We start from the raw sequence: 12,686 nt of genomic DNA, 5'->3' as shown, positions 1-12,686 counted from the left end.
ATCCGTCATTCTTGGACCATAGACCAATGAAAAACTGTGCTTTGGAGTAACGAGTCATAGTACAAGGTCTACCAATCTGACGGTCGTACTTGAGTGTGGCAGATCCCCGGAGACAGCTACCTGCCGGACTGTATCGTCCCAACAATGAAGTCTGGCAGAGGCAGCGTGATGGTTTGGCATGGAACCATTGGTTGTTTTTGACAAAATTATGAATGCTGAGGTCTAGCTGACATCCTAGACAATATAATGCATTACTTACGTTGTGGCAGCATGTCTGGGAAGGCCTATATCTATATATCGGCAAGACAACGCTACATATGCTGCTCGCGTTGTGATGGACTGTTTGAGGACACGAGCGTCGAAAATTGGACTGGCCAGCCCAGAGCCCTAACCTTGATCCTATAGAGAACCTCTGAGATATGATTGGATCGTCGGGTGCTTGTGAGGAGAGGTAATTCCAGTGCTAAACTGGTCGTTGCTTTGAAGGTCAAATGGTGGAAAATATTGGAGAACATTTGCAAAAATTGATGGAGAATTTTTCACGGAGACTATAGGCTGTCATAAAGGATAAAGTTTTGGCACACGTTATTAGTTTTCCTGTAAATAAAGGTTATTTATAGCTATGCAGGTGTGTGGATATTAATCGTAGCTGAAGTACTGGATATTATGTTTGACGCTGTGCGCTAATTGGAGGAATGAAGATGCTTTTTTAATAAAAGTTATGAATTATTACTCTTTGGTAACGCACCTGAAATGTAATGTACTATGTATATTAACTAACTTGTGTTTTTTTCTTCGATGACCCTTACCTTTTGCAGCTTTTATCATATTGATAAGATTCACGAAACACTTGAGTCTGCTGACCTTCAAAGTTTCGATGTTCACTTTTATTGTCAAGACTTATTTGCTGAGAGGTAATCATAGCCATAACATGTCTGTAAACTACGTGCCTCCTATGGTTGATTTTCTTATTTGTTGGATATAAAATCTAAGTTTCCAGAGACTGGAAACATTGCAATCCTCACCCAAGACTGACTAACTCAGCTACGCTGTGAAAAATTACAATAAAAATTCCTCTTGTTTCGCGAGGATTGAATTCATGTATCGGGCCAACTAAGCTGACACGATGGACTCTTAATCCGCGATACATTCACGATGATCGCTGAATATTTTAATATTTAAAAAAGTAAAATGTAATGCGCTGGTATTCTGTCGCTGTGTGTCACTCTACTCTACTTACAAGTACCAAATATATATTCACACAGTGGCAACTGACCATCAGTCTTCAACTCAAAAAAAAAAAAAAATCTATATTTGTATTTTTTTTTTTTTTTTTAGATTAGATTTTACATTAGTTATAATTTCAAAAATATCAGAATACTATGTAAAGCTTGCCTTGTGAATAAATTTCTTGCATATTGATAAATAATCGCGATTATGATATTTGGTCTTCTAATCATGAATATTATGATTAGAAAAACAAAATGAAAATTCTGTTATATACACTGTGGGGCAAAAAGTAATGCGGTTGAATGTGGATAAGGAAAATATTTTCTTACTCCTCACTCACAAATGGAAAGACTTTGAAATCCCGCCTGCTGTGATGCCATGTAGTTCTGCTGTCACATTCTTCTGAATGTCGAACGCTATCAAACCGGCGGTCTTGCAATCTCCATTCCAACTTAGGAAACAGAAAAAAGTTTGGAGCTTAATTCCGTTTAAGAAACCGAGTTCACCATCAGCTGTTTGAACAAAATCTTTGCAAGCATCCAATCGTCTGAGTTTTTCCTCATCAAGTAGTACGGAACAAACTGCGCAAATTTTTCTTTTTCGGAAGTCTTGTAATTATGGACTTTATAGATTCCTTATTCACATTTAACTTACTTTCTAGCACTCTGAGTGTTAATCGGCGTAGTTTGCTAGTAAATTGCACATTTTATCCCCCAATTTGAGGCTGCCGATCGTTTTTGGCTGTCCACTTCGAGGCTTATCTATTGCATCCACTCTGCCGTTTTTAAAATGCCTCAACCATCAGAATATCAATGGGACTTTCCCCAGTTTGATTTTGATCCGTTGTTCCATTCTTCGGTTTCTGACAGTTACGTTAGACACGATGCACAAAGAACGTCCTTACAAAAATGCAACTTAAGGCCAGATTAGTTTGGGTTAGCGGGACTGCCAAGGTCACTTTAGCGCTCTCTCCCAGAGCGATATACACCATCCGGCAACAATATTGAAGTAGGCATTCAGATGTGGTATTCGGTATCAGAGGACGAAATCATGACGCGAAAACACTTCCCCACACCATCACACTTCTGCCAGCAGCCTGAGTGTTGACACCTAGGACGATGAATTGATTGATTCACTTGAGTCGTCGGTAACTCACGTAGTGAGATAAATAAATATTGAGGAATCAGTCTGTGTAATGCTGACGTAATAATGTCTCTGATGGATCGGGTTATTCTTCCTTGGATTATGGAGTAAAGTGGCCACTAAGTGCACATGCGTATAGGAAAAGTTCTTTTACTATTGCTGAATTGGGTTAGGTTGCTTAGCGTAAGCACTGAGAAAACTAAGGTCAGGAGGCGTCAGTGTCGCATTTCCGTAAATGGCGTGTAGTCTTTGGTGGGGAGGCCTGTTTTGTGCATCGAAAACCGCCGAGTTTCCAGGGGAGACAAAAAACCATCGCCCGATATCGAATAACTGGACTACAGTGGGAAAACTCCATAAAAGTTTATCCCGTTTAGAAGGGAAGTATTTTTGAACTTCAGCTGGCCCATGGGAATCGAACCGAGATCTTTCAGTTCGTTATGAGAGCAGCGACTCTATTGTACTATCTGCAAAGGCACGGGTATAAATAGTGCTGACTGTTCATCTGAAAATGTGCTATTCGCATTTTCAAAAAACTCTGTAAAATCTGGGGAACCTCAGTAACCCCAGAGTAACGTATCAACTCTGTGGTACTACACTGACAGTGGTAGAGAATAAAAAGGACCTGGGGATAATTGTGCAGGCAGATATGAAGTTTTCTGAGCATTGCAGTCGGTCTGCAAGAGTAGCTCATGGTGTCTTGTCAATGATATACAGGAAATTTTCTAGCAGGGATAAGGAGGTGATTATCCCCTTGTATAAGACAATGGTCAGGCCACACCTTGAGTACTGTATACAGGTCTGAAGGCCTCATTTTAAGAAGGATGTAGAGCTGTTGGAACGAGTACAGAAAAGGGCAACAAGATTAGTGAATGGAACAAAGGATTGCTTTTACGAAGAAAGGCTTAAATTTTGCAAATTACAGTGTCTGGAGACTAGGCGCCTGCGAGGTGATCTGATTGAGGTGTATAAAGTCTTGAATGGTTTGGGCATGCTGAATGCTGATGGGATTCTTCCTCTTGTTCAGAATAATCATTTGAGAGGGCATAAATTCAAATTAAGGAAAGACAGATGTAGGATAGATGTGCGGAAGTTTGCCTTTAGCCAGCGGGTAGTTGATTGGGGGAACAGATTTTCATCTTTTGTTGTGGAAGTTGATAAAAGTTCAACCCTAAATAAATTTAAGGCTGAGCTGGACAGGTGTTTGGAACGAATGGAGGGGTGAAATCGGAGCTTTTTTTTTGGCCGATGCTGCATAAGCTTGCTTTCTTGCATCGTGTGCCTCTGCTAATGCTAACCTCAATTACAAGTCCTGTTGCTACCACTAGCTTTGATGGACCAGCGACATTACCATTACCACGTTTATTACGCACAAAATGAAATGGGGGGAGAGAAGCTTTTGAACAGTCGTACGTGTGAAATTGATTCATCTTCAAACTTAACTACCTGCTAGTGTAATGAATCAGTCCGTTACCATAGCAACGCTAATCACGTCGAGTGTCTTCTAATACCATCGCGTTGACCATTCGGCTATCAGGCCTTGACTTCAGTTTCCTCTAAGTTTAAATCATTTGATTTCTGGATCTCCTTAAATGTAAATATTTACAAAAATATTTTTTGTCTCTTAACGTTGTAGAATTTCTTAAAGGAGCGCCCATTTTCTAGTGGAAGATAAACAGTAAAATGTTTTTACTGATTTTGTTAAACTCCTGGTAATGGTAACGTCATGGTAATTATTGTGTGCCTTGTTGTATCCCCTTTCCTACGTGTAAAATAATAAAAAAATGTATACCATCTTTGCAGCAGTTAAACAGTTGCAGTAAAATTCCAGATTATGGGTACACCTCTGGAGGAAATGGCTTCGTTTGCTTGAATCCGTTCCGAATTACTGGCGTAAACTAACATAACCTTTTTTCACTAACCAAAAATGCAAGTATCAAAAAAATCCACACTTCTTTTGCTTGAATCCGTCCCGAATTTGGCCATGCCCGCAACGCGGTGACAAGGTATATCCATAATCTGGAGTTCAGCCATAAATGCTCCGAAAAATATGGGTTTAAACTGCGTTTTGAAAACGTCTTTCCTTGTCTTTTGTGTGCCCCCCCCCCCACAAATAGACACACGGAAAAACACTATCAGTCGACATACAGAAAGATATCACACATTCCTGTGGAGGGCGTTGAATCGATAAGTGGTGGCCGTGGGGTTGTCGGGATACGCCTACTGATATTATCTCTGAGGTGCCCTGACACACATTTCAGATTTTCAGTTTTCTTAGAGCATTTGGCGAATAAAACGAAAGCGAATATTTTAACAAGCAGAAAGAAAGCCTTGAGGGATGCTAGTAAATCTGACAGTGATGACGTGTGAATTATTGATGCCCAAGACTCACCTTGACTCTAGTTCCGTACCCTTTGATTTAATTAGTTCCGAAGGTCGCAGAGCAGTGATAAGCACGTCTAACCCTGGCCTCTCTCTTTCGTTCGCTCTTTCTTCTATAGCAACACATTCTGGTATCCGGTAGAAACAAGGGCTGCAGTGCAACGAACTGATAAGAGATCCCAGTTCGTTTGGCCTAAACATACGCCTATTGGTGGAAACGAAGGCCCCTCTTCTACTGACTTAACTAAAAGCAACTTGTTTCTTTGTAATGTATTTATTTATGCGAATTATAATCTTTTGTCAAACTCTAATCCCATCAACATTGAAATATATTCAATTCACTGTTCTGTTGGTAAAAGAACGAGAGCTCATAAAAATCCATATTAAAATAAATTATTAAAGTTAATAATAAAATTCATTTAAAATTTTTATGAATACGAAAGTACTGTACACACTTATCATATCACACATAACTAGAAAGAAAAACTTTGAAAGTTCTCTACACTGCCCGTTACATTTCAGGCACGCTTGATTTTTTTTTTTCTTAAATTAATTTTTATTTCCCATTTTCTATGATAAATAGAAGTGAAAAGTAAATATAGTTATCTCCTTATCTTTAAATACTAGGACTATAACTTTATAGAACACTAGAACTACAGGTTTACGTTATCTAAACTTAGGTGTTCAGTGTAATTACAACCGTACAATATTTATTATTCTTCTCCCATATAGTTTTAAGTTCCTCTTTCTCTCTCTCTCTCTACGTACACACAGGGTGTGGCAATAAATCTCCCAGCGATTTATTGTTACATTGGGGTCATGTTCGATGAGTTTGAAAATAAACGGAAGTGGTATGTTGTAGTTCGAACTTTCTCCAATAGATGGTGGCACAGAGATTGTCCAGTAGGCTGAGAGGTTGCAAATACTGTATTGTTATACCATTTCATTAGTAGCACGTTCCTTGTCACTACTTTTCAATGGAGCAACGAATGAATATTCAATTTTGCTTTAAACTCGAAAAATCTTCAACAGAATGTATGAAATGCTAAAAGCTGCTTATGATGATGAAACTTTAAGTCGTACCAGTCTATTTGAATGGTATAAACAGTTCAAAGACCGACTGAGGATGTTTGAGATGTCCCAACTGCGTTTGACCCTCAGAATGATGGCTGATGAGTTAGATATGAATAAGGAGACGAGTCGTCAAATTCTGCATGTAGATTTAGGGAAAGGAAGGTCTGTACAATATTTGTGCTGCACAGCCTCACGGATGAGCAGGAGCAACGAAGAGTGTCATCATGCGAAGACTTCATCTAGACTTGTCAAGACAATCCTTATTTCCTGTACTGGAAATGAGTGTTGCGTGTTTCAGTAACCCAGAAACGAAGCGTCAGAATGCAATGGACTTCAAAACCATCACCAAGGCCCAAAAAGTTTTGTTTACAGAAATCCATGATTAAGACGATGCTGATTATGTTTTTGACAAACAGGCGTGATTCACGAGGAATTTGTATCTGAAGTGGAGGGAGTCAGTGCTGCGTTCTACGTGCAGGTGCTTCAAAGACTATAGAAACACATTTCACGGGTGAGGCTGCAATTTCGAGAGAAAGGCAGCTGGTTCTTGTTGCACAATAATGCCCCCGTCCATTGCGCACTTGTTGTGAAGACATTTCTGACACACTGCAGTCAACCATTCACCCTACTCTCCCGATTTAACACCAGTGAACTCCTTCCTCTTCTCCCATATAGTGTTAAGTTCCTCTTTCTCTCTCTCTCTCTCTCTCTCTACGTAGGAGAGAGAGAGAGAGAGAGAGAGAGAGAGAGAGAGAGAGAGAGAGAGGAGTCAACGAAGGTGTCTCTCTACGTTGGACACCTTCGTTGACTCCTTTCAAAAGCTTAAAACGGTGCAATAAATGCATTCAATCAGGTGGTGATGTACTTTGAATAAAAATAAAACCATTTTTGAGCTAATATAGTTAGGGAAGGTTGCTACGTGGTTGGTTTCCATTAAGGTTATTATTATATTAATACCACTCTTGGTATAATTTCACATGGTATAAGAGTGGTATTAATATAATAACCTTTTGAGTTCCTTTAATTTGTGTTCTTTTTATTGCACTAGTCCTCCCGGACTTTATAGCCACACCTCGTTTGTTCTTTGCTGAGTGAACTAATGGCGACAGCAAAACGCCCGGCTTATACTTTATTTATTCAATTGATTGCTAATTTCTCTGATTTCTTCTAATTTCAACTGATTTCTCTGTCAGTGGAGCATCTTTTAGACTATATATCAACTATCCTTTTCAAACGTTGCATAAATTTGTTTTTCACGTTTCTAGCTTAATCACTTTGGGTACCAGCTTTCAACCGGAAAGCTGGTAGAAATTTTTTTTATCCATTTTTCTATCAGCTTTGTTCGTTCTTATTTTTTCAGTTCTGCATACATCCGCCCCCAGTGTTGACGTATGTAAGCTACCCTACCATACGTTGCATAATGCAATATATAATATTTTATAACGTTTTCTGATATGACCTTAATGACCATAATTGGACATTTCTGTATTTCTGCTTGTACTAACGGATTTTTTTTTGCTTAATGTTATTTATTTTTTTCACAATATTCAGACTTTAAATACAAAATATTGTATAGTTTTGCTAACTTAACGTTTAGTTTTTCATCTTTGCGGATCTTACAAATTTCTAAAAAAACAAATTTCTACCTGTCATATTCATCAGCTATGACAATGTCCAGATTATGTGTTAAGCGCCAAAGCAACCATGCCTATGAGGCGTTAGTATATTGTGTTTCTAAATTGCATGTGTACTGTGGTCGATTTGCCCGTTTCCTGGACGAGTTCCCTGGAGATAGGCCATGTGAAAAAAAAAGGTCACAAAAATTCGTCGTGTCATTGACAGGACTCGAACTTTGGCCTTTTCTACCCGGTGTGGGGAGGACGATGGCATCCACTGTGATACTCGCTAGGGTCCCATCGATGACGTGAGGAATTTTTATGGGCCTTAACGTGGCTGAGTTAGGAAAAGGTAGCATGGTTTTTCGTCCAAAACACAGAAATCGACCATAGAACATACGCAATTTAAGGACAGTATACACGGAGCAATATGGCCTTAGTCACTGATGCTCCTAAAATCCTACAACAACAACACGTTAGGAGAGCTACGACAATGTTTTATATCAATAAGAGTCCTTGCATCTCTAATCAGTATATACTTTAAATTTTTCTGTTACATTTCAATTTTCGAATTTCACAATGCATTGAAATTTTATTCATTCTTATAAATCCAAAAAAATCTGCACAAATGGTATTTTCACTCAAATCAAACCCAACGCAACTAAACCTGAAAATCCACGGAACTCCCATCACCCCAGTCATCAAGCAGAAAGATCTCGGCGTTGTATTCGACCCTAAACTCAGTTTCTAACACCATGTTGCAGACATTCACAACAAGGTCTGCAGATCAAGATGGCTTGCCAAACAACACCTCCTTCATGTCACAGAGCCTGAGTACACACTCCAATACATATACCGGTTTCTGCAGCCAGTCATCACCTACGGTTCAGAAATCGGCGTCGGCAACGAAACCCACGCTAAAAACTATTGCATCTGATGAGTACTGGCTTCTTCGGTGGGTCCTCTTCAAGCATAATCTGCCACCACTCACACATACTTCAGATATCACCCAACTTCTAAATTACAGAAAAGTCTCCAAACGCGGATATTCGCCCTCCGCTTGCTTGTGTCAATTAAAATGATAGCGGGTGAAGTCAATACGCCAAATTTTTGGCAGATGTGTAATTGGATGATCCCCCCGAAACCCTTAAGAGCCACCCCCTCTCTGCAGTCTGTGGCGTGGAGGCTCAGGATAGGGGATAGATTCCTGCCCATGGAGATGCTCTACGACGTCCAGGAGATAGATGTAGACTTCAAAAAGTTTATAGAGAAAAATCGTACAGAAGACGCAACATCAGGGACCAGCTCTCGTCTTCAACCGAGTGACTGCTATCGTCTCTTCATCGCTTTTCATGTTCTTTCATTCCCCATGTTAATATTAAATTTTTTATGTAAAATATATAATTATACGTTTTATGTCCTAATATATGTTTTATGTAATTTTTCTTGTATTAGTTATTTCATGTTAAATCCCTAGCAGTGTCGCTGTTGTGGGTATTATTGCATCAGGCAATCATGTATCCAATCACTGCCTGCAATAAAGATATTAATTATGCAAATACTCAGGAATAAATCGCGACGCTGCATTTATTTGTAGATAGAAATACTTTAATTTACAAATTAATATTTTAGCAAACGAGTGCGCAACTATAGAAACAAACATTGCCTCATTTTTAGACTCGCTATCCATGGATTTAGAATCCTAATGCGCCCTCAAGAGCTCAAATCAGTAGCATTCCGAACTCCGGTCCGAGCACGCCATTTCACTTCTTCGATGATTCAGTAATTAAAAAATTGTCCTGCAATCTAAGTTAATGTGTACAGCCATTTTTCATTTTAAAATCACTAAGAGTAAACAGAATTTTCTCTTTATTCACCAGTCCAATCTACGAAGCAATACATATACACTTACAACAATGAACATTTATAATGATTTAATGTTTCAGAGTGATTTACATATCTGTTTTAAGTCTGCATCATCTCATCCATTTATTGAACAGATGCTTTTGAAGAAACGTCAAGGAGTGACAGACTGAAATAAAATTTACAACGAAATGGTGACTGAAAACAAAGAAATATCACGAAATCTTAAAACGATTTGACTTAAACATAAAAAATGAAAAAGGCACTGGGTGACAATGTTTTATAGTGGATTCATAGTTTTATCCACTGATGCCTAACAAGCATCTGTTTCTATGGCAATCATGCAAGCGTCACGATGGCAGTTATAACTGAAGCACAGTTCCTCGATTTCTCTACCAGAAACGCGAAATGTTCTTGTTGCCATTGCAGGTAACGATAAGTCCAATGATTGGCTTGATACATATGAAGGGGGAGGAAGAAGGGAGAGAAAGCGCTGAACGCTATGTCGCATTATTGTCTTAGTCCATGTCACAAAAACACTTGATAAGACGTCAAGCGCTTCTTCCATTTCTTGCTTAAAAAGTCCACCGCAGTTCTAGCTGCTTGACTTTTCAATACACCTTGGCACTTCTCCGATCCAAGCCTGCTGTCGACAGAAAAGGGCATTCGCGTGTGGATCGTCGAACACAAACCCACGTAGACATCGGTACTTTACCTGCAAGTAATTGTTGTGAGGATAGCTTTTGTTTTTCCGCGTCTCGTAACGGTAAACAAATGCATGAGGGAGTTGAGGAGCTATCATAGGTACCTTATGCCCATATAGAGATTGAAAACAGGAGACGTCGAACTCGTGAGTGAAGTATATGGAAGAATTCCGACTGTCCTGACGATGACTCAAAAGAGATGTCCTGTTTTTGATCTCGGTTGGTCGACGGCGCAGTTCTGCAAGTTCGTATTCTTGACGTACGTATGGCCTATAAGGTTGCTGAGAGCCAACTCTAGACCGTCTGGATATCATCTGGGGTCCTGCATTTTGCCATTTCTTAGGCGGTTTTTCCTTCCTTCGCTTTTTTTTCCCATCGTGGCGGTAATGATGACGATTGCGAGGCAAATTAGCGGCTGTGGTTCTGGTGGACGGCTTAGCATGGCCAAATGTGATGATGGATCCATCCGATGAGCCCAAACTGACGGACACAGGGTTCTGGATTGAGTTGTCGTCACTGTCCACGGAATTAGACACGGTATGGGGATTAGGACGCCTTCTTTCTTTCTTCGGGCGTCGTTTTTTCTTTTCTAAGTGTATTGGAGTTGATGGGACGTTAGAAACGCGAGTTTTAACTTCTTGTAACTGCCTGTGTCTTAGTTCAGCAATGTCCACTTCTTCTTTTACTAGGTTTATAGGAGTTGCTGGGTGGGTAGATATCCTGTTGAATGGCTGGGGGGCTATAGTGAGCACCGTACTATCGCTATGCACAGAAGGGCGCCACAGACCATTGATAACGGGTAATCGACGGGGACCGTCACCATATGGACTTAGTGTTGTGGTGTCAGATGCTTCTCTCCGGTCGGCATCCCAGTCGAAAAGCACTCTGTTAGATTTGACATCCACGTTGTGGTGTGGTAATTGACGAGCATTGTGATGTGCTGGAACAGATGCAGTATGGCGCCCTCTTTCTGTTGAATATGAAGTATATGAAGTTGTGGAACGGAACTCTTGATAACCTGCAAAAGCATTGAAACAAATTAGCTGATAAGATAGAAACTTCATATTTTTGAAATAAATACTTATAAATGACTTTAGAAATATCAGTTAACGGCTTAAATTCGTACTGAAACATTCATTCATGCAACTCTTTAAATGTGCGTAATATTAGTTTTTAATATTACTCATTCACGGTATGCCTTTTGTTCAACATATTAAATTTATTATTAGCTACAGCTCGCAAATATACAACAGTATATTTGATAGCTGTAATCTGCGAAGACTGTTCATTAAAATGAAGAGTAAGCCAGCATTGTACACTCTACAGGGTGTTTCAATTAAAAGGCGCCAGGGTCTATCTCCCTTAATTTTAGGTTTAAGCTATTTGTCATCTGGAGACTTTTTTTTTTTTTGCCATTTTGGACTGAAATTTTAGAATTTGAAGTAAAATTGCATCATATATTGCCATTTAGATTTTATAATTTTTAAATTTAATTTTTATCCGCTCTGCTGTTTTTTTTTCTTAATGGGAAAGTTGTTTCCCGTCCTCGCTTCAATTGAAAATTTAATCGGTGCTTCTGAAATGAACGCAAATTGATTTTAGTCGAAGAAAATACAAACACAAAGAACAGTAAATGTGATATTTCTCTATCTAAAACATCTCCGTAGAACAGCTAACTGAACGAGGGTAGTTTGTGTCGCATTTCCTCATGCTTACACCCATTGTAGTATTATTGCTATAGCTTTTTATTATTTTTTTAATTATTGTTATTAAAACTAAAGGCGGCACCCAGAACATAAGTTCAAATCCGCCGAACAACTCTCAACTGAGTATCTTACATCTTTCATAAAATAAATAAATACAACATTGTAAAAATATAAAATATATAAATTAATTAAAAAAAAAAAACAACAACAACGCATAAAATGTACACTAGCAACCCATCCATAACATCAAAAACAGACTTAAACTCTAAGTATTGTCCAGGTCTTCTTGGTGAAACGAATCTTATTGTCCAATTTTATCTTCAGACTTGATTGATTTGGGGCAGAACTGGGTTCGCCCCTAGAATAAGCCTCTTCCTTCGAGGAAATCCAGCTTTTCTCTGGATTCATTATACATAGCACAGTCGAAGAGTATGTGCGACCAGTTCTCCTTTGCTCCACAGAAACAAAGCTTTGACTCTGAAAGTCTAAATTGAAACAATTTCTCATTGAGGGCACCATGTCCTGTGACATGGTGACCTTCAACATGGTTGGAGAGTAAACCATTTCGTAACGGATTTTACCATTGCAAAGGTAACATCTGGTATGAAGTTTTTCGTGACTAGTCCCTTGTTGGTTGTGTCCCATCGCGTCGGCCATATATAAACTAGCTCATTATAGCAGCGCAGCTTCTCTCTTTTCACGTCCGTGTCTAAATTAAGTCGGATGCCTAGAATTGCTGCAGGAATCCTCCTCCGTATTCTGTAGCATAGTCCCCTATAAACTACAAAGAGGTCCAGTGGAAGAACCCCTGCAATGACTTGTGTTGCTGCTATGGAGACAGTTTTGCAGATCCGATGGGTGGTCAGGAGAAGTCCCCGTTGGACAGAGTTCAGCTTCTCTTTAATTTTACACTTAATCGCCAGGCGAAACCACGCCCCTGCAGCGAACGTGACTATGGGGAGGAACACCGC

General features: G+C 39.4%; 1 protein-coding gene across 1 annotated transcript in view; it reads right to left on the bottom strand.

Moving 5' to 3' along the window:
• Positions 1 to 9,432: 9,432 nt before the first annotated feature.
• LOC150079807 (uncharacterized) overlaps positions 9,433 to 12,686 on the bottom strand; it is an 84,393-nt gene continuing 81,139 nt past the window's right edge. Inside the window, exon 3 of the mRNA XM_090383735.1 lies at positions 9,433 to 11,027. Coding sequence (XP_090239861.1) covers positions 9,901 to 11,027 — 1,127 coding nt within the window. The 3' untranslated portion in view covers positions 9,433 to 9,900. The remainder of the gene's footprint in view (positions 11,028 to 12,686) is intronic.

The sequence above is a fragment of the Mastigoproctus giganteus genome, chromosome 10 (assembly GCF_048544385.1).
Source record: "Mastigoproctus giganteus isolate SK-2022 chromosome 10, ASM4854438v1, whole genome shotgun sequence".
Taxonomy (NCBI): Eukaryota; Metazoa; Arthropoda; class Arachnida; order Uropygi; family Thelyphonidae; genus Mastigoproctus; species Mastigoproctus giganteus.
This window is presented reverse-complemented; position numbering and strand designations above follow the sequence as displayed.